This window comes from Acanthochromis polyacanthus, chromosome 6 (genome assembly GCF_021347895.1).
Source record: "Acanthochromis polyacanthus isolate Apoly-LR-REF ecotype Palm Island chromosome 6, KAUST_Apoly_ChrSc, whole genome shotgun sequence".
Classification (NCBI taxonomy): Eukaryota; Metazoa; Chordata; class Actinopteri; family Pomacentridae; genus Acanthochromis; species Acanthochromis polyacanthus.
The window spans coordinates 1,390,920-1,413,755 of NC_067118.1; the positions used below are offsets into that span (position 1 = coordinate 1,390,920).

The window sequence follows — 22,836 nt, forward strand, 5'->3', positions numbered from 1 at the left end:
TCACAAATGTGACAGAATGAACACGGAACAAATAAAATTGTCTAAAATCACATCTGAAGCAGTTTCTGTCTGTCATGATTAAATTATACAGGACTCTATGTCTCATCATATTTTACAAATAATATTGAAATGTTAAAGTTGTTGGTATGTTTTGCAAGATCAAACCTTTGTAATCTCTGCAGTCAGACTGACATGAAGGCTTTTTTTCAAGCATTATCTGAAAGCGTATCATATAATAACGCATACCATCCAGTATGGATCATGCATTTAAGAGCAGCAGTTTGTGAAATACTGCTCCTTTTCCTCTCATTATTTAGGAAGGGAGCTTTATTATTGGCGACACAAGGGTACTGCAAAAGCACTGAAAACCAAAGTGGTGTGTGGGGCTAATGAGGCCAATGAAACCTTTGTGGATTTTCATGCAAGTCCCACTGGGGCAGACTGTGTCCAGACAGAAATGAGAGATGCTATCTCCAAAAGGTTTTATTGAGCGGGGATGTCAGTGGATATCAACAAGTGGGTAAGTCAGCCCTAAACTGAAACCACATGGAATTACTATGGAATAGGGTCATGGAAAAAAAAACAGTTTCTCCTAAGTTCTTTTTTTATTTTGCTCAGATTCTATCATAAAAAATCCTCATGGTATTAAGTGTACATGTGCTTTTTTAAAAAGCGCTACTCAAGCATAATATGTCATCATCAGGTTTCCCAGTGTTCAGGTAAGCAGTGACTCTATTAAAAAAGCACAGAATTCATTCCATCAAGGTGAGTTCAGTCCAAGAAGGCAAAAATGTTTTTAAATCCATAGAAACCTCAGAAATATTTATCTCAGTACAAAAATGACAGAAAAGATGCTCTGAGTGCATTTTTTGTATCACAAGTAGTTAGTCCTCAATGTTCTTCTAAATCAACATACAAGGCAGTATTCATTCATGCAGTTTGTTGAATAAAATGATAAGTTGCCCCAGCAGCTGTCCCAGCAGCCACAGTCCACCCAAATTCCATACGGCCATTACAGCCAGCAGAAACACCAACATATACCCAAGCTCTGACAGACAAATGGAACATTTTCTCTGTCACTTGCTTTTTTCCCTAAGTTAATTTTCTTCATCATTTTCTTATTATTCTGATAGATGTTAAGGATGCTTGGGCAGGAAAAGAAGTCCATGCCCTCCTCTCCAAAACTGGGGCATCCAAATGATATTACTGGGACATTAACAGAGTTGGTCCTGACATGGAGCTGGAAAAGCAGCTCTAATATTATTGAACTTTATTTTTGCTCTATAGATAGATCGGTTTTACAGCTTTACAAGTCATCTTTGAAACAGTCAATGTATTTTTAGAGTCAAAAAGTCTGATCTTATGTGCTTGAATTGTTCTTCCAGGTAATCAGTGCATATTTGGCTGTCATAGTGTGTGAACACAATCAGCAGAATCCTGCAAAAGCAGCATTCACTGATTCATTAGCTGTGACTGCAATGTGGCAGAAAAGGACTCAAAGAATCAAGGTATGCATTGGTATGATGAATGTTATGGATTTTCACTCACATTTCAATAGATTTGAAATGTCAAAGCTAAAAGGAAAGCTAATGCTTTCAATATTTCAAATCCATGTGTTGTAAATCTTTATGTTTCATATGTCAGGAGATATTGTGCTTGAAACTGTTTAGTTGTAGGAATCCATATTTCTAATTGATTTTTAATGTGCAATTCATATTTGGATCAAATGATTCTATTTTATTATTCCATTCAATGTTAGATTAAACCCCTGGAGTATGACATTATTCTGGAAAATCACTGGACACTTTCAGTTAAAATATCAATAAAACATAAAAAGAGTCAATCTACTAATGCAGTACTTGGTATAAAATAGAGCAGGTGAAGAAATAATGTCTGATTGTTTTTTCATGGAAACATACTTGTAGGTCATCTACCCACAAGAAAACAATCCTTGTACTTGGATTCTCTGGGGGAGTTGAAGGAAGCCATTAAAAAATGTTTGGACACAACAAGGTGAGGCTCCTTGTTTTAAAAGCATGCTAACAGACATGTCAACTATCGCTGCAAAACTGCTACACATTTATGGAAGATCAATGTAGAAATGATTCTTTTATTTCTGTTGGGCTTTCATGAGAAAAAAAGGCTGTAATTGTTCAAGGTGGACATGCGGTACTGTACAACACACAAAACAATGTGACAGTACATGGTGTGGAGTCTTTGCACTGAAAGTATGTTTGCTTTGCAGAGCAATGTCATCATCCTCACATTTAGAAACTGGAACACGACTGTCCTTTTTTGAACCAAGACAAATAACATTGCACTTTTTTCAGATGTCTAAAAGTCAGAAGTTGTGAACTTCCAGCAGGTTAATATCTCTATATGGTGACAGATAAGCTCATAATTACTAAGAGGCACAGCTTAACGTTCCGTTCAAATGTCTTTTTCTGTTTGCACAATGTCTCTTGCAAAAGGAAGACACAAGTTTTTCTGCCACAAAAGAGGTGATAAACAGACACAGAGTGGAAATCACTGTTACTCTTCTCCTGGAAACTGCTAGGAGATATTTTGGTATTTCATAGACTTGTCCATAAAAATCCTGTCAAATGTTACAGTTCTAGTAAATACTACCTAAATATGAAGAAAGTTTGGATGCATGACAACATCACACATGCTCTTATTTTTTCTGTCCTCTTTGTTTTTTTACCAGATGAGCTGACAGACAGATGTCACTTTTGTGGGGAACAGGAACATGAGTCAGTAACAGTCATCTCTAAATCTGAAATGGAATACTCTTTTGATCATGGGAATTGTCTTTAATGCTGATGTTAGATTCTTCTCTTATACCTAGGACTACTGTTTGATTTCTACCTTGGCTCCACTTGAAGTAATAATTGTTGAATTGATTCCAACAATAACACAACAATAACAATGTAGAGCTTCTTAAAGACGTCTTTTTTCAAACCTACATTCTGTGTCTTTCACATTCAGTGTGATGTTTGTTTGAGGTGCTTCCACTAAATGTGTGTTCAAGGCCCACCAGCAGAAGAGGATTTCATTTGTCTTGCTTGTTAAAGTCCTTAGCTGGATGTATAGTGTCTAGAGTGGTAACTGTTAAATAGCTGGACCGCTGTGTTAGTTGTGTTTGTTGTTTTTCTTATTTATCTTCAGCTGTATAGACTTTCTTTCCTTCAAACAAATGCTAAGTGATTGTGTTCTTCTTTATAGAAGTTATTGGTAAGTTGAGTAGGCATTGTTGTTTGAACTGAATAGTATTAAAGTGGATTACCTTTTTTCTGCTAGATGTATCTTTTTTATGTAACAATACTTCCTTTTTTAAATTGTTGTATAAACTGAGCATTTCTCTCAAAGAGCTGATAGCAGCATATTATCCCAGCAGAACTCTCAGACTGCAGGCTTACTTGTTGTTCCCAGAATTTCTAAAAGTAGAATGGCAGGCAGAGCCTTCAGTCATCAGTTGCTTCTCCTGTGGAACCAACACCCCCCCACCATGAATATCTTTCCAACTTTACCAAACTGTGTTTTGTTTCCTGATGTCGCTGTCATTTCTTGGCTTCATGCTGTCATTTGCAAGCATTTCACCATAAATAACACAATTCTGTCTTGTCCTTCACTAAACCAAATTTAAGGGAACTCTGGAGGTGTAGCCGGAGTTGTTTTTAGGTACTGATCAATCTTCACCAGTTTAGCGTTTTTCAGACGTCGTTCCCGTCAGTAATTTTCTCACTGCACACAAAAATAATGAATCAGGATGAGGCAGCGAGCCAACCTGAAGAAAGCGTGGACAAAGGAGGTCTGGATGTGGCCATCGAAGGAGCAAAGGATTTCTGAGGAAAGAGCAAAAAAAAGTGTTTTAACAATGTTTTATAGGTGGACTTGTGATTGTGTTCCTCTGATTTGATCCAGAATGTGAAAATCTAATGTTTCTAAGCTCACAGCCTCAGAGCAGACAAAGATCTCTGGCGTCCTCCTTATGGGGACGTGGACCCCAGGTTGGGAACCACTGATCTATCTGATCATGCATGTGTCCCATTGTGTGTTATATGTTCCTTGTTCTCCACCTTCCTCTTCTCCGTCCCTCCATCTCCCCTTCCTTCTACCTCTCTACCTCTTCTGTCCTCTCAACCTGCTGGACAGCAGCAGATGGGTCCTCCCATATAAAGAGCTGGGTTCTGCTTTCAAGGTTTCCTGTTAAAAGGGAATTTTTTCTGACCACTGTCGCCTTAGGGTTTGCTCTGGGGGTTCAGGCATATGGGTTCTGTAAAGCGTCTTCAGACAATTTAATCTGTAATTAGTGCTATACAAATAAAATAAAATAAAATAGAATTGAATGAGTTTCCAGTGTTGAATGAATGAAATGATGAGTTGGTGTTTATTTAGATTGTAGGATCAATTACATACTTGTTCTGTTTACTTTAAGTGCATACTGCAGTATACAGTAGGTACTAATTCTTATAGTATGCATACATACTGCATGTTTTCCTGCACACTGTATAATCTGGTTTTATAAATATGAGAACGGAAGAGGAGAACCACACTCCTGTGACGGAGACGCTTGGAGATCCCAAAGAATGCATCAGTTTTAAACTGAGAAACAGCAACAACAAGGTTTATTCAGCCGTTTAAGGTCAAACAAGGACAATGAAGTAGATTTACAGTCACAGAGCAGGCAGCAGTTTGAGCTTTTAACCTGCAGGGGGCGTTTTACAGATATTCACCTCATGTTTTACAACTTTAAACATGTACAGGACAACACAGGCTTCTGTAACATCAGTATAAACACGAAAGAAAAATGCACAAATGTTCATTCCTCCCTGAAGCTGAAGTGCCTCAAATGTGCAAGAAAGTGAAGTGTTGGTGTAATTACTGTCACTGCCAGAAGGGGGAGGCAAAGGTTCCACTGCAGGTTTAAACATGAGCAGTTCTGCAGACAAAAACCTTTTTTACTATCAGGACTCCAAAACCTGTCAGCAGCTCAGAAAGACGTGTTCTATTTGAAGAAAATGTAGAAATAAAAGTCAACAAAATGTCACCATTTCAGAGCCACACAACGGTAGAAAACAGACTGAAGCTGAATTCTAGACTTTAAACAGTCTGAGAACTGATCATGTGTGATGTGAACATCTGTGGGGAAAATGAACCAAATGTGAGATTAAAACTGTGACATTTAAATGTCAGGAATATGGAAATTCAACATGTAAATGGTTCAATATGTCTGCTATGTAGAGTCACCACTTTTTCTCTGGTGTTGGTAACACCTGTGGACACGTGGAAAATGTTTGGTTCAAGTTTTCTTTTCATTTTTGTGAAATAAAGAAATTCAATTCATTTTTGTCTTTTTAATGATTTTCTATCATAACTGTCATTCTGCAAAGATAACATTTCTGAGTTCTCTCTCCTTCTTCATGTTGTTCTGTTTCCAAAGAGCTGCAGGACTTTAGATTGAAAAATGAAGCACAGTGAAGAAAAACATGACGGGACCAAAAACTAGACACAAACTGCTGCTTGGAGTTCACAGGTTTAATGACGTGCAACAACTTCACTAACAAATGTTTAATTCTAGAAGATCTGCTGGACTGATTTCTCCACAAAAGCCCAGAAAAAGGTCAATGATGAATGTGAGAGTTCAGAAGTGAGTCCATGTGCAGCAGTGGCAGCTTGTTGTTCTTCTGGTTCCATCTAGAATTCATGGAAAACTGATCCTTGTTTTAACATCAGTTCACATCTGATTCCAGCATCATTTATTATCAGTGATAGAAAATGTTCCATAAATATGTAGAAAACCTGCTAAATATGTGATCAGCATGTGGATGAGTTGTTTTTATTGTGGCTTTGTGTCTGATTTCAGTCCTACTCTGCCCCCTGCAGGCTTCATTCATAATAACACCAAGTTAAACAGAGTCCAGCTGTTTTTTCTGCCATTCTTGTTGTTGAACACTTTGATCCCAGACAGTGTTGTGGATGTCGTCTGTGCTCTAGTTTGAATGCAGGAGTTTCTACAGGGAAAGTGCAGCGTTTTCATGTTTCAGTGTTAAAGGAGGAGTGAAGTGAAAATGTTTCCACAGGAGGAGAACTGATCTGTCTGTCCTCTCTGATCTCAGACACTTGACTGCACTTCAGGAAGAAGATGAAGATGAAGAGGAGGAGTTTAGTTTGTTCAATCAGCTGCTTTCACAAACACTAATGAAGTTCATATTTACTGAGCTCTTTCTCCAGTTTTGGTCCCTGAAGGAGGCCTTGTAGGGGTTTGTGATGCACAGATCAGAGGTCAGCTCTTTATCCTTCTCATATCAGACACACAATCAACCCTCCCAGTCAGATCAGCTTTATTTCAATACAAGTACAGTCAGACTCAATAATCATCTTAATAATTAACCTGAAAGCTGAACTTAGAACTCGTTTCAAAGCCTCACTTTGAGTCTCTCACACCCAACTGGAAAACACAAAAACCAGTTGTGTTGGTTGTTGTATTCTGAGTTTTTATCTGAGTTCTCAGAGTTCTCAGCTGATTGACTTCAGATAAAGTCCTGACTTTAACATCCATGTAGACTCTGAGAATGAAGCCTCAACTCTGCATTCAGTTCACTGTTAGACTCTAAATCTAATCTTTTAATCACAGCCTCCATCTTGTTCTGACAGTGAGTTTCACTGATTTGTGTTTATTCAGAGCTCAGTCGTCTTTTTCTGTTTGACTGGGTAGATTTTATTGAGTTTGTTTGATTTTAAAGTCTGTTTGGATGTTTGTGGCCATATTTGCTTCAGTTTTGTGAAATGTTAGTTGGTTTATCTGTTAAATGTGTTTCTGGGAGCATGTCTAACAGAGAGAACTTGAACTAATGTGTACTGTGAGTTTCAGACGCTGTGGTTATAAAATCAGTATTTTAGCAGAGCTCCAGCTTGAACTGACTCTGACCTGACTGCTGCTTAACATGGAGTTTTAATGAGCTGCATTTTAGTCTCATACTTGTTCTGACAACAGAAACAGAAAATATATGATTGAGAACAGCTTTATTGGACACATGATAATCACAGTTCACCCTTGGTTTAACCCTCCTGTTGTCCTCATTTACAGGCACCAAAAAATACTGTTTCCTGTCTGAAAAAAAAAATCAAAAATTCAGCAAAAAAAATCATTCAAATTTCTGAACACATGCAAAACCTTCAGGAACAAAATTCCAATAATTCCTTAAAAGTTTTATTTTTAAAAAATCCCCCAAATATGGCAAAAAAAATTTCCAAAAAATCCTAAAAATATCTAAAATGATTCCATATATAATATTTTCTTTTAGAACATTCACTAAAAAATCAAACAAAATCCAGCGAAATTCATTTGATTTTTTCTGTGAATGTTCTAAGAAACATTTTTAACATTTCTTTTTTTCACCAAAAAATGTTCAAAGATTTCCCAAAAATGTTGAAAATGTGGACATCAGAAGTTTCACTGTGAAAATGTGTTCCCCCCCACATTTTCAAGCTTTAAAATGAGTTAATTTTGACCTGCAGGACAACTCAAGGTTTCATCTTTACACAGCTAGAGACACATTACTGCAGCATTCATATAAATAAATGTTTTTCTGGTTCTCTTGAATGATTCCAGTTTCAGACTGAGTCACGTATCATCACTCTGAATTGTTTTACAGCTTTATAGAGCAGGACTTTGACCTGTAATAAACATTTAGTGCACAGCACAGTTCAGGAAAACATCTTTACAGTTTTTCTCCATTGCTAAGACACATTCCTGGAAAGCTGCTCTCCTTTTCCCTAAACTGTGAACACAAAACCCAGTTTTCAAGCTACATTCACAAAACCTCTGACTCTTCTTGCAAAACCAAACTTTCGCCCCAAAACAGTTCAATCTGTGCTCAAAACTGAACTTTTCTGTCAAATCATGCCTCAAGTCAATCGAAATTAAATACTGAGCAGTCACTAAACACTACATAGAAAAAATGAAAACACAACGCTCAGGACATGAAGCGGTAGAAATAAATGGTTATTTAGGCTAAATGCATGTTACAAAATAAAATACCTGGGCATTTGTAACACTTCTACATAGAAAAAAGAATTTGCAAAAAACAGAAATGCTTTGCATTTACATGTAGCACTTGTACGTAAAAATACAGTTTTTCTCAATTGCTAAAACACTAAACTCTATTGTCTGAACCAAATTCTCAGTTGTCTGAACCCACTTATTGAATCAGTCACTCTTTTGGCTAAACCATAAGCCCTTTTCACCTGTTTAGACACACCTTGTCAACACATTGTCATTGTGATGCGACTGTGTTGCATAATGGTGAGCACAGGTGGCAAAAGTCAAACACAGTTAAAGCTCAGGCGTCACCGGTTGAACACAACAACTCAAAACTGATCACACTTGTGGCTAATGACGTGAGGGTACATATAAGCCAGAGCACTGGTTTGTGAGGCACTACAATGGATAGAAATCTAAGAAGAGGAGCATGGATACGGCATGACAGGGGTTTTTCCTCCGTTGCCTGTCCAGAGAAAATGTGTCCTGTGATGTAGATGAAGTCCTGTGGCCTGACCCAGTACAGAGAAATGATGCTGTGGCAGAGTAATGCACTTCTGTTCTTTGTACTTCATTTGTAAATTTTTGTGCTTTATTTTTACATACAAGTGCTACATGTAAATGCACAGCATTTCTGTTTTTTTGCAAATTCTTTTTTCTATGTACAAGTGTTACAAATGCCCAGGTATTTAGTTTTGCAACATGCATTTAGCCTAAATAAACATTTATTTCTACCGCTTCATGTCCTGAGCGTTGTGTTTTCCTTTTTTCTATGTAGTGTTTAGTGACTGCTCAGTATTTAATTTAGATTGACTTGAGGCATGATTTGACAGAAAAGTTCAGTTTTGAGCACAGATTGAACTGTTTTGGGGTGAAAGTTTGGTTTTGCAAGAAGAGTCAGAGGTTTTGTGAATGTAGCTTGAAAATTGGGTTTTGTGTTCACAGTTTAGGGAAAAGGAGAGCAGCTTTCCAGGAATGTGTCTGAGCAATGGAGAAAAACTGAAAAGCACAAAAATTTACAAATGAAGTCCAAAGAAAAGAAGTGCATTACTCTGCCACAGCATCATTTTTCCGTACTGAGTCAGGGCACAGGACTTCATCTACATCACAGGACACATTTTCTCTGGAAAGAAGGACCCAGTGTGTCTGATCCAGCCCTAACATGCATCAACAGAAACATCACCACATGTCAAGACCACTGATGGCAAAAGATTTTACCAAACTATGTTAACTGTGGTTATAAAATCAGTATTTTAGCAGAGCTCCAGCTTGAACTGACTCTGACCTGACTGCTGCTTAACATGGAGTTTTAATGAGCTGCATTTTAGTCTCATACTTGTTCTGACAACAGAAACAGAAAATATGTGATTGAGAACAGCTTTATTGGACACATGATAATCACAGTTCACCCTTGGTTTAACCCTCCTGTTGTCCTCATTTACAGGCACCAAAAAATACTGTTTCCTGTCTGAAAAAAAAAAAAATCAAAAATTCAGCAAAAAAATCATTCAAATTTCTGAAACTTTGCAAAACCTTCAGGAAGAAAATTCCAATAATTCCTTAAAAGTTTGTTTTAAAAAAAATACCCCAAATATGGCAAAAAAAAATCTTCCAAAAAATCCTCAAAATATCTAAGGGGATCATATCAATATCAGTAAAATTTCTAATATTTGCTTTCAGAACATTCACAAAAAAATCAACCAAAATCCAGCGAAATTCGCTGGATTTTGGTTGATTTTTTTTATGAATGTTCTAAAGAAACCTTTTTAACATTTCTTTTTTTCCACTAAAACTTTTTTATATGTTTTTTTTCTTCACATTTTCAAACTTTAAAACAGGTTAATTTTGACCTGCAGGACGACACAAGGTTTATCATTTCCACAGCTAGAGACACATTACTGCAGCATTCATATAAATAAATGTTTTTCTGGTTCTCTTGAATGATTCCAGGTTCAGACTGAGTCACGTATCATCACTCTGAATTGTTTTACAGCTTTATAGAGCAGGACTTTGACCTGTAATAAACATTTAGTGCACAGTTCAGGAAAACATCTTTATTGCACCAAACGGTTTAGTCCATCTGATGAAAGTCTTGTGATCTGAGGAATATATTCATTCAAATCTTCTGACTCATTAAAGGTAAGCTGCTGCTACTTTTCTATCACAAACTAAAACAAAGTGTCCAGAAATAATGATTCTTTTTAAGCACACTGGAAGATTGCTGAGTCGTGGTTTTCTTGCTGATCATTGTTGCTGCTTTCAGCTCTTGATCTGTGTCTCAGGAAAATCAACGGACTGAATTCAAATCAAGGCTCTGACATTTGAGTTTGAAGTGTTGATGCAGAAATGATTTGAGTCACTGAATTTCTACACAGAGTGAGTATGATGATGACTTTTAGTAGAAATCAGTGATATTTGAACTAAATGAGCTGACTGACTGCAGCAGCAGAAGACAGTAGAAGCTTCAACTTTATTATTGTTGATCGGACACTGAGGTTGTTTAGAAAATGGAGTTTTAAACCAAACAGTTCAAACATTCAGTACTTTTAAATCCACATGAACCCTAAATATAATCATGTGGTGTTTTATCACACTGTTGTGACTGAATGTGATCTTTTATTTTTGACTTTGTCTTTGTTCATCTTCAGTCATAAAGAAAAATGAGTGTGTGCTGCTGCTGTTTGGGATTCTGGCTGTTCTTCCTTTACAGTCTTCCAGCTGTCACATGTGAAATGATGAACTGCTCCAGATAATTTAGATGTTTTGTTGCATCTTTTCTGAAATCACTATGAAGTCTTTTGTAGCTTGTAGTTGAAAAATGAGTCCAGATTTAGGAGCTTTCATTCAGCTCAATACAGCAGCTGTAACATTGTTCATGGACAGATTATCAGGAGTCCTATAGACACTGATTTATAATATGAATATACGAATACAAGGTAAAAACAAGCAAACTGATTGAACCTGATTTAAATCTGGCTGTTGTTCATGTAGTGATACAGCACTCCTGGCAGATTTACATTTTTAGGATTCACTGTAAACTCCAGACTGACATGATAAACAGCACTCAACAAGTTTATTAAACCATCTGTCATTAAATGAGAAAACACAAATATTTTAGAAATCTGTCAAAAACCTGTCTTAAACTAAAAATTATATTGTTATTTATCAGGCAAATAACAAAATGGATCAACTAAACAGTCCTTATGGTAATCTTAAATCTTCATATTTTCAATAACTTCCTTTGGCCCTGATAACAGCTTACATTCTTGCTTCCATTGTTTTTAAGGACTTTTCCACACTCTCTTTTGTTAATGAGTTCTAAATAGTTTCTAGCTGTTCCCAGAGACTTGCTTTGGATGAAACTTTTGTGTGATCTATTTTATAATTCAATAAATCCCAGATCTGTTCAGTAGGATTCCAGTCTAGACGATTACTTGGCTGGTCCATCACTTCCAGAACTCCAGTTTCCTTTTTCTTGGTCCAGTAGTCTCTGCACAGCTTTGAAGTCTTCTTGGGGTCGTTGTCTTCCTCGTATTTGCATTCACAATCAATCAGGTTCAATCCAGAAAGGATTCCATGATGCACCAAGATGTTGTGGTCCACCTTCTTGTTCACAATAATCATCCATTTGAACTAATTCGCCCACAAAAGGAACTCCATACCACAATGAATCTCCACTGTGTTTCACTGTGGGTCAGTGCTTCCAGCATCAAAACATTCTCCAGTTTTTCTGTGGACATAAACACCATGATGCTGACCAAAGAGTTCAAACTTCTGCCCAGAGTACCTTCCTCCAGTCATTTATGCTCCAGTGTTTGTGGCACATTTTAGGTGTTTGTGAATGTTTGCAGGCCCCAATAATGACTTCTTATCAGCTTTTCTTCCCATTAATGAGCTCTATAGAAAGTGGTGTGTATAGACGGACAGCTGAACTTTGACTCTGCGCTTGAATAAAGAGGTTAAAGAAGAGGGGAGGAGTGTAGAGCTGAGTTTGTAGGAGGGACCATCATTAAGAGAAGTGAGCAGTTCCTGGTTTGTCAGAGAAGAAAGAAGAGAAGCAGCATTAAAGCATCAGAGCCTCAACATGAAAGTCTTCCACACTTTTTTCTGCATAATGTATAATGTTCTTCATTTACTGCAGTATTGTACCTACAGTATCCACCATTTGCTCCAGTATTTACCAGTATTTTCTGTCTCTTACTGTGGAATTTTACTTGTAGCGTTCATCATTTTCTTCAGAATTCTACCTCCAATATTCATCATTATCTGCATAATTTAACCTTTAACATTCATTTTCTGCACTATTCCACTTGTACTATTCATCATTTTCTGCAGTATTTATTTGTAATATTCATAATTTTCTGCAGAATTTATTTGTAATAGACATTATTTTCTGCAGAATTCTTACCTCTATTATTCTTCATTTTCTGCACTATTCACCTGTAAAAGTCACTATTTTCTACAGAATATCAACCTGTAATATTCATGATTTTCCTCAAATTTTCACCTGAATTATTCATTTACTGCAGTATTCTACCTGTAATATTTATCACTGACTGCAGTATTCTAAATGAAAATTTCATAGTTTACTGCAGTAATTACCTGTATTTTCCATCTTACACTGCAGAATTTTACCTGTAAAATTCTTCCTTTTCTTCATTATTCCACCTGTTATATTCATCATTTTCTGCACTTTCTACCTGGATTGTTCATAATTCTAAACAATTTTCTGCCTGTGATATTCATCATTTTCTGCAAAATTCAACCTGTAATCGTCATCATGTTCTCTAAATTTCCACCTGTAAAGTCATCTTTTACTGCAGGATTATTCCTGATTTACTGCAGTATTTACCTTAAAAATCATTATTTACTGTTGTATTTTACCTGTAGTATCCATCATCTACTGCAGTATTTTACTTTTAGGATTCATCATTTTCTGCAGTATTCTACCTGTAGTATTCTGTTTTCATTACAGTGTTTTATCCATAGTACATGTGCAGAGTTTACCTATGGATTTACCGCAGTATTTACCTGTAACATTCATTATTTACTGCAGTATTCTATGTGTAATATTTATAATTTACTTGAATAATTCACTTTACACTTCACCATGTTGAACAGAAGGGAGGAATTTCAAACTGAATTCACGTTTTTATGACCAAATTTCAGCCAGAAGTTAGAAATGAATGCAAAATAAGATACAACCACTAAATCTAGCTTTTCTGTTCAGGAATGCAAGAAAATAACTGTAATTTGGCATCTTAATCACAGAATAATAATGTGCTTTCTACTTCTTTTTTAAAGCATTAAATCTGAAAATTCATGGCAAACAACAATAGTTATATTTAGCATTAAAGATGTCATTTTGATGAAAGAACTTGGACATACTGGTGGATTAACCATTACAGAAACATAAAAATATTGATGTTAATTAGAGTCTAAACTCAGATATCAGACATGTTAAAAACATGCAGCCTAACCATCATAAACATCCTGTTTAAAAGCTTCTAATGATGATGTCAGGGCTAATTACACTATAAATTACAAACATCTTTGGTCACAGTTACTGAGTTCTAAGAAACATTAAATTCCTCAAAGACAAACCTTTGCTGTCAGTACAGACATTCAGTTGTGTGTTTGACCAGATAAAAGCAGCTGCAGATGGATAGAAACTGGGAGACATTTCCTTTAAAATATTCCTAGAACTTGTCATAAATCCAAAGATGTGAGCAGTTCTGATGATGTGCGAGTTTTGTTCTAATGCAAAGCAACCTGTCAGCTCACAGTTCTTCAGACTTTCTACCTCCACCAGCAACATTCATTCAGTTTTATTTACAGACATTTGATTCAGTTTTATGTTCACACTTTACATAATGAGGTGAATTTATACAGAGAAACTGGCTCTGAAGTAAATATTAATGGAATATTTCCTTAAATGTAGTTTCTGCATGATCAGATAAACACTTTTACTGTAATGAAACTTCTTACCAAATGTTCTGTAGTCTGGAGCCACAACAGAGACGTTATAGTTTGTTGTTTCAGATCAAATTTAATATTGAAAAAGAAAACACAACTGATAACAGACAACACTGGTATCAAGATAAAACAACAATAAAACACAGATTTGAAGGAATAAATCAGAAAACTCTCACTGAAAGTCATCAGAATATAAAAATAGAAATAATTGTGAATATCTGTGTTTTATCTTTCAGTTGAACTTTTCTCACAAACATTTTTCTTTCACTGCCAACACAAGTTGTTTTATGAGACATATTTCAATTCCAAGTTTTCTTTTCACTGACAAACTTCTCGTATTCTGATTCTGTTTGGACCCAGAAGTCCATCACTGTAAATTCAGACCTTAATAAAAATACGATGAGACAAAAGAGGGTTTTGGGGAAAAACGATGAGATGTTGAGTTTGGATGTCAGAACAAGATGGAGGCTGTGATTAAAAGATTAGATTTAGAGTCTAACAGTGAACTGAATGCAGAGTTGAGGCTTCATTCTCAGAGTCTACATGGATGTTAAAGTCAGGACTTTATCTGAAGTCAATCAGCTGAGAACTCTGAGAACTCAGATAAAAACTCAGAATACAACAACCAACACAACTGGTTTTTGTGTTTTCCAGTTGGGTGTGAGAGACTCAAAGTGAGGCTTTGAAACGAGTTCTAAGTTCAGCTTTCAGGTTCATTATCAAGATGAATATTGAGTCTGACTGTACTTGTATTGAAATAAAGCTGATCTGACTGGGAGGGTTGATTGTGTGTCTGATATGAGAAGGATAAAGAGCTGACCTCTGATCTGTGCAGGTTCAGACTGGTTTGTGCTTTGAGCTGTTTGGTTCCTGCAGAGCTGAAGAAGGACGACGGTGGAGCTCAGGAGAGGAGCAGAAAGCTGTTGGACTGCAACAAGTTGAGTAAGTGGACCTTTGATTTGTGTTTGTCGGCAACAAGCTGCCGTTTGTCTGCTGCTGTGGACGTCCACAATCAGCTGGTGGGTCGCTGGTCTGGGATGAGTTGATTGAGAAACAGAATGAAATGTTCAGATCCAGTCAGCTGTGTGTTTGACTGAGACTGAAGACTGACGGCTGAACTTTGTGTGTTTGTGTCCTCAGGTGGCTGCAGGTTTTCACCAACATGGAAAGGTATGACAGTCAGCTGAGCCTCACAGTTGTGTGTGAACTCTGGATGGAGTCCAATAAAGAGATTTAATGATGAAGCTGCATCCTGACAGCAGCTCCAGCAGGATGCTAGTCTGGACTCTGATTTATGACTTGGTGTTGGTGCTGCTTCAACTTCCAGCTGTGTTGGTTGTTGTCAAGCTGCTGGTTTGTGCTGCACTTACTGAGCTGCTGGTTTTCATGTCTGTCTACCAGGATCCATCAGAACCCAGGACCAGAACCAGAACCAGGACCAGAACTCAGTCTTCGCTCCATGAAGAGTTCTCGCTCAAGGGGCGCCGCCATGTTCTTTGAAAGACAACAACGTGCTGCTGGGGAGAAGTAAGACACTGACACTGTAGTTCACCCTCACAAAGACACACAACATGAACACAACGAGACTCGACTAATTTCTTCTGCACTTATTGAGCTGGATTTTCTCTCTGTCTGTCAGGATCCATCAGATCCCAGGACTAGGACCAGAACCAGGACCAGGACCACGACCAGGACCAGAACCAGAACCCAGCTGTGTGTCTATGAAGAGTGATCAATCAAAGGATGACATCATTAACTTTAAAAGACAACAACGTTCTGCTGGACAGAAGTAAGATTCTGTAGTTCATCCTCACAAAGACACACAACATAAACACAAAGAGACTCGGCTCATTTTTCTGCACTTACTGAGCTGATGGTTTTCCTCTCTGTCTACCAGAATCCATCAGATCCCAGGACCAGGACCAGGACCAGGACCAGGACCAGGACCAGAACCCAGCTGTGTGTCTATGAAGAGTGATCAATCAAAGGATGACATCATTAACTTTAAAAGACAACAACGTTCTGCTGGACAGAAGTAAGATTCTGTAGTTCATCCTCACAAAGACACACAACATAAACACAAAGAGACTCGGCTCATTTTTCTGCACTTACTGAGCTGATGGTTTTCCTCTCTGTCTACCAGAATCCATCAGATCCCAGGACCAGGACCAGGACCAGAACCAGAACCCAGCTGTGTGTCTATGAAGAGTGATCAATCAAAGGATGACATCATTAACTTCAAAAGACAACAACGTTCTGCTGGACAGAAGTAAGATTCTGTAGTTCATCCTCACAAAGACACACAACATGAACAAAACAAGAACACAGAGGTTTAATCCTAACCCTTTAAGAGCGATGATTCAATAGGTTTTTAAATTCACTTCAAAGGAGATGGAGCTCCTGCTGCTCAGAGGTAATTGATATATAAATGCTGTAACTGTATAAAATGTCAGTGAATCAGTTTTATTGTCTTCATGAATGGATCCTCAAACACATGCTGAGTCTTTGTCACATCCATGGAAATGTTCCTGTCAGAGAGGAAAGAATGGATGCTGTGGTTCTGTGGTGAAGCAGCTGCAGGACACCAGCTGATCCAGCAGGTGGCGTCTTTGTGCTTTGGCTCAAACAGAGTAGACAGGAAGCTGCACTCAGGTTTCAGGTGCTGCTGGATGGAGGAGGACAAATAGCAAACAGTGAACACTGCTGTGATGTCCTGGAGAGACATTTGGCTTCATGCAGGTTTGTGGATGCTGGTTAGGGATTGTTGCATTGACAAAGTGAAGAAGTTGTGCTGTGGTCAGTGAACTTAAAGCCAGAGGGAAGAAGTTTGGACTTTGTTTCTCTGTAAACTGGTGTTGTGTTTCTTATCTGGTTAGTTTTGGGGCAGTTTCTCTGAGTTAAGATTGATTAACTTATTGATTAGTCCTCATTAGGGCTGTAGGGTTTGTGGTAAATGTCTTTTTCCATTTTTTTCTGATGGACATTTGTTTGATTGATTTGATTTGTGATGTTATTGTTTGAGTCAAGCTTCAGTTTAATGTTTAGTGTGTAAAAGATTTAAACAAGTAATGAAGCTCCATCATGAGACAGCATCAAACTGTGACTGTAACAGCAGCAGGAATCTGTAAAACCACTGACACACAGTTTAAACTCTGTGTTGTTGAACTCAGATCCTAAAATGCAGCATTCATGATTTGCTAACGGCTTTATTTCAAACTACCATTTTGATCAGAAATCTTTTAATGTTTCAGCTGCAGTCGTCGTCCTTAAAGACTTTTCTCTTGTCAAAGTGAAACATGTTGTTTGGAGTGTAGCTCACTCTGATTGGTTCTCTCTCCAGTCACATGTTAATGAGGTCACTAGGAGCTGATGTCATCACATGCAGAGTGACAGATCAGAAACATTTTCATTATCGATTGATCAGATGATTGATTTAGTGCATTAATAAGTCTGTGAAACTTCAATATGTCCATGTTCTGTTTGACCAAAAGCATCACAATGTTCTGTTTGTAAAGAAAAACAAAAGCAGCAAATACTTCATTTTATCATGATGGGTTTTTGTTGTGTTTTTTGTCTCCATTCTTAGCCCTTTTACTCTTAAACTTTACTGCTTGGCACTTTTGCACATCCATTTTAATGTCCATGTTGTGTTTTGTCATGACCCTGTCAGTCTGTAACTCAGTGTTGTATTGTTGTATTGTCTAGTACAGGTCCATTAGTGTTGTTTGTCAGTGAATCAGTTTTGTTTTATTTTGTTGTTTTAGGACAGGTCTCTCATTGAGATTATCTGGAGAAATGAAAATTAAATAAAATCAAATTTCTTTGTAGTTCTAGTGCTTCTTTCTGCCTTATCTATATCCAGCTGTTATGTGTGAATTTCTCTGGTGAGGGATAAATACAGTTGATCTTATCTTAATCCTCTGGCTTTTCCAGCCCACTCTGTGGAACATACAGGCTACTAAACACCATCATTCTGTTATGGTGAAAAACGCTCTGACTTGTTATTCTTCAAATGAATTCATTATTATTGAACATAGTGACAGCTGGACTTGTTGTGGTGGAACATTAGCATGCAGAGAGACAACCACTGTGATTAAAATGATAATTCCCTGCAAAAAAAAACTATTAGCGCTGCAATATTGTGTGATCCAGCAGCTAAACTTGTGTTTCCGTTAGATTTTAAGTGCAGTCGTTTGCTGCCTGGAGGTTGCTGTTGTTTCCTGTAACAAAGAAAACATGAACACACTGATAGTGGAAATGGGAAGAATTCAAACGGAGATAATGGTCCAATAGCAGGTTGATAGCCACAACCTTTCCTCATGGTTAGACTGCTGTAACTTACTGTACCTGGTATTGGTCCATCCTCACTGTCTGGTCTGCAGCTGCTTCAGAATTCTGCTGCCAGACTTTAAATACAGTAACTTTATTAATCCCTGAGGGGAAATTCAATTAATTATAAATAATTAATTATTTTTAACTGACACCAAAACAAAGGATTATTACGTGGGGAAGTCTGAGAACCCAGATGCAGGCACAAAAGCAGACAAGCTGGTTGTAGCAGAAAATGGAACTTTATTTAGAATGAACCAAAACCTAGGGATGCAAGCTAGGGAGGAACTATGGATAGGCAGAGATGAAGGACTGAAAACTGACTAAATCTAATTGGAAAAAAAGGCAAGACGACCAAAATCAACAAAACTCTGGACTAACAACAGAGGGGAAAATCTAAGTAAACCACAAATGAATAAACTAAACTACTCCAACAAAACTGGGTAGTTAAAACAAGAAGGAACAAAACTGAAGGGGAAGGTGAGCAGACTCGGGAAATCCAGGAAAAGGTGGAACACAAAACAGAGTTTCAGCAGGTTGGAGACAGAATAGAAACAGGTGGGAATCCAAACAGGGAAGGTAAGTCCAGGTGGAGGAAATAAACAGGAACCAGTGGGAGTACAGGGGTAGAACTGTGTCCATGAAGCATGGAGATGATGCAGAATGAAAGAGTCTATGGTCCAGCAGGGAGTCAGTGACTGAGCTGGGTTTATATAGTGGTGGTGTAATTGAAGACAGGTGAGGTAAATGGACTGATCAGTGCAGGTGAATCACAGAGCAGTAATCAGGAGTGCAGGCAGGTGAGAGAGAGTGAGACAGGCAGAAAGACAGAGACCAACAGATGCAGACAGAGGGAGAGACAGAGGTACGAGACAAGGACAGAGAGATGACATGGGACGAGTGAGGGAGAGATGTAGGAGAGAGAGACCAGAGAGAGTGAGAATAGGGAGAGACAGATGACAGACAGGAAAAAGGAGGGAGAAAGAAGAGAGAAGCACTGAGAAGAACAGGGACAGGAGCAGGACCATAACAAGGAAAGCTTTAAACCTGTCCTCTTGAACTATGTATGAAACCATGCAAGGGTTGGAGCCTGGGGACATTTCTGAACCTCTTTGCTCCTCCTCCACCTCAAAGCCTCATATCAGCTTGATCAGAACAACTGCTAATAACTGTTCATGACTGAGGCTGCTGGGAGGTCCAACCTTTACAGTCGGGTCAGAGTCCAAAGCTTTGGAGCAGCCTTCCTCTTTCAGTCTGATAATATTTTCACATCAAAACCTTGATGTTCGTGTTTTCAATGGCTTTTGGCTGCTCTCAATGGTAAAAAGATTTCATATTTATTTTAAAATTTGATCTTACAAGTTACTATCCTCTTCTGCCTGTTCTAGTATTTTATCGCATTTTATTTTGTTTTACTCATTGATTTTACTAGTTTTATATTGTCTATTATAATTTGTTCTGTCTGTCTGCATATGTTTTTTCTACCTATCTGTCAGAAATGTGCTGTATAAATGCATTTCATCTGATGTAATTTGTCTGTGTGGACAGATGTACTGAGATCTAACTGTTGATGTTGATCCACAGAGTGGACCAGCAGAACTCAGAGGTTCCCAGAGTTCAGTCTGACCAGCAGCATCACCTGGACTCCATATTCATGGTGAGTTCATGGACAACAAGTTGTTCTCCATCTGTTGTGTTCAGGCGTCTCCATGCTGCTCTTTGTAGACCAGTGGACTGTCAGTGTGTCCAACATGGATCTGATGTTTGGCTCCATGATTTCACTCTGATGGACTCATTCACACATTTCTCTGTTCCAGCTGCTGGAGGACAACATGGTGACTTTTGTGAAGAAGGAGCTGAAGAAGATGCAGAAGGTTGTGAGTCCAGATTACCCAGAATGCTCAGAGAGTCAGAGGGAGGATGAGGGGGAGTTGGAGGGTGATGATGAAGATCAGAGGAGCAGCAGAGAGATGCTTCAGCAGATCACAGTGTTGTTCCTGAGGAGGATGAAGCAGGAGAAGCTGGCTGACCGTCTGCAGAGCAGTAAGAGGATTTGTGTAAAGACTGAAGCTGCTGATCAACAGAACATTTACTAAAGTCTCAGAATATCTTCACAGAATCATTCTTTAGGAGGATGAACTGCTGTAATGTTTACTGTCATTTATTCATTGATCTCATGTTGTTTTTTCATTCAGAACTTGCCGCTGCAGTTTGTAGACGTAAACTTAAATGTGGTCTAAAGAAAAAGTTCCAGAGAGTGTTTGAGGGCATCGCTAAAGCAGGACAGTCGACCCTCCTGAATGAGATCTACACAGAGCTGTACATCACAGAGGGAGGGACTGCAGAGGTCAATGATGAACATGAGGTCAGACAGATTGAAGCAGCATCCAGGAAAGCAGACAGAGCAGAAACAAGCATCAGACCAGAAGACATCTTTAAAGGCTCACCTGGAAGAGATGGACCAATCAGAACAGTGATGACAATGGGAGTGGCTGGCATCGGGAAAACAGTGTTAACACAGAAGTTGACTCTGGACTGGGCTGAAGACAAAAGCAACCAGGACATCCACTTCATGTTTCCATTGACTTTCAGAGAGCTGAATGTGCTGAAAGAGAGAAAGTTCAGCTTGGTGGAACTTGTTCATCACTTCTTCAGTGAAACCAAAGCAGCAGGAATGTTCAGGTTTGAAGACTTCCAGGTTGTGTTGATCTTTGACGGTCTGGATGAGTGTCGCCTTCCTCTGGACTTCCACAACAATGAGGTCCTGACTGATGTTACAGAGTCTACCTCAGTGGATGTGCTGCTGACAAACCTGATCAGGGGGAAGCTGCTTCCCTCTGCTCGCCTCTGGATAACCACACGACCTGCAGCAGCCAGTCAGATCCCTCCTGACTGTGTGGACATGGTGACAGATGTCAGAGGGTTCACTGACCCACAGAAGGAGGAGTACTTCAGGAAGAGATCCAGAGATGAGGAACAGGCCAGCAGCATCATCTCCCACATTAAAGCAGCACAAAGCCTCCACATCATGTGCCACATCCCGGTGTTCTGCTGGATCACTGCTACAGTTCTGGAGGAGCTGCTGAGAACCAGAAAGGGAGGAGATCTGCCCAGAACCCTGACTGAGATGTACATCTACCACCTGGTGGTTCAGACCAAAGTCAAGAAGGTCAAGTATGATGGAGGAGCTGAGACAGATCCACACTGGAGTCCAGACAGCAGGAGGATGATTGAGTCTCTGGGAAAACTGGCTTTTGAGCAGCTGCAGAAAGGAAACCTGATCTTCTATGAGTCCGACCTGACAGAGTGTGGCATCGATATGGAAGCAGCCTCAGTGTACTCAGGAGTGTTCACACAGATCTTTAAAGAGGAGAGAGGACTGTACCAGGGCAAGGTGTTCTGCTTCATCCATCTGAGCGTTCAGGAGTTTCTGGCTGCAGTCTACATGTTCCACTGTTACACCAACAGGAAGGAGAAGGTTCTGGAAGACTTCCTGGGAAAAGACTGGAAAGATGAGGGGAGAGACACTCTGGATGTGTTCCTGAACAGAGTCATGGAGAAATCCCTGAGAAGTAAAAATGGTCACCTGGACCTGTTTGTTCGCTTCCTTCATGGCCTCTGTCTGGAGTCCAACCAGAGACTCTTAGGAGGTCTGCTGGATCAGACAGAGAACCATCCAGAAATGATCCAGAGAGTCATCGACAACCTGAAGAAGATGAACAGTGATGAAATGTCTCCAGACAGGAGCATCAACATCTTCCACTGTCTGATGGAGATGAAGGATCTCTCAGTACATCAGGAGATCCAAGAGTTCCTTCAGTCAAAGAACAGATCAGAGGAGGAACTCTCTGAGATCCACTGCTCAGCTCTGGCCTACATGCTGCAAATGTCAGAGGAGGTTCTGGATGAGTTGGACCTGAACATGTACAGAACAACAAAGGAGGGAAAACGGAGATTGATTCCAGCTGTGAGGAACTGCAGAAAGTTTCGGTGAGTCCAGATGTAATGAACATGATCAGTGAGTGTAGATCAGTTGTTCAGTTCTTCAGATCTTCTCATTAGAACATCTCATTATTCTGAATGTTCCATTTATTTATTCCAAACATAACATGTCAGCTGTGTTTAGTCTCAGATGTTCTTGAGCCGTTTCAAACGCTGTGAAAATGTCAGTCACAAATTTTCTCCTTCATCCTTTACATACAGTTAGAGGTGAGATCACTGAGCTAAAGACATCAGCTTTTTCTGTTGGAGGATTTTTGATTTGGTTCTGACATTTAGGTCCTGAAATGTAAAATAAATGAATGGATGTCACTGATGAAGCTGGCCGTATGGAAAGAACATTGAAAGAGGGTTTGACGTTAACTTCATGTAAATGAAGTCGACGTTCCATCGTACTGACTCACGTCACACTCTATCAGTAACGTTCATCACAACAACATCTTTGGATGAGCTAATCTATGCAGAGCTCTGCTAATCTGAAGGCAAAG

The 22,836-nt window shown here is 38.8% G+C and overlaps 1 protein-coding gene across 7 annotated transcripts in view; it reads left to right on the top strand.

The window, feature by feature from the left end:
• The window catches only part of LOC127534455 (NACHT, LRR and PYD domains-containing protein 12-like), an 81,997-nt gene that overhangs the window by 33,786 nt on the left and 25,375 nt on the right, over positions 1 to 22,836 (top strand). For 2 of the 7 annotated variants that reach the window (XM_051949668.1, XM_051949671.1), the window contains exons 5-7: positions 19,934 to 20,006; positions 20,167 to 20,392; positions 20,545 to 22,339. The exons of the other annotated variants lie outside the window; for them this stretch is intronic. In XM_051949668.1, coding sequence (XP_051805628.1) covers positions 19,934 to 20,006; positions 20,167 to 20,392; positions 20,545 to 22,339 — 2,094 coding nt within the window. The remainder of the gene's footprint in view (positions 1 to 19,933; positions 20,007 to 20,166; positions 20,393 to 20,544; positions 22,340 to 22,836) is intronic. 7 annotated transcript variants of the gene reach the window in all.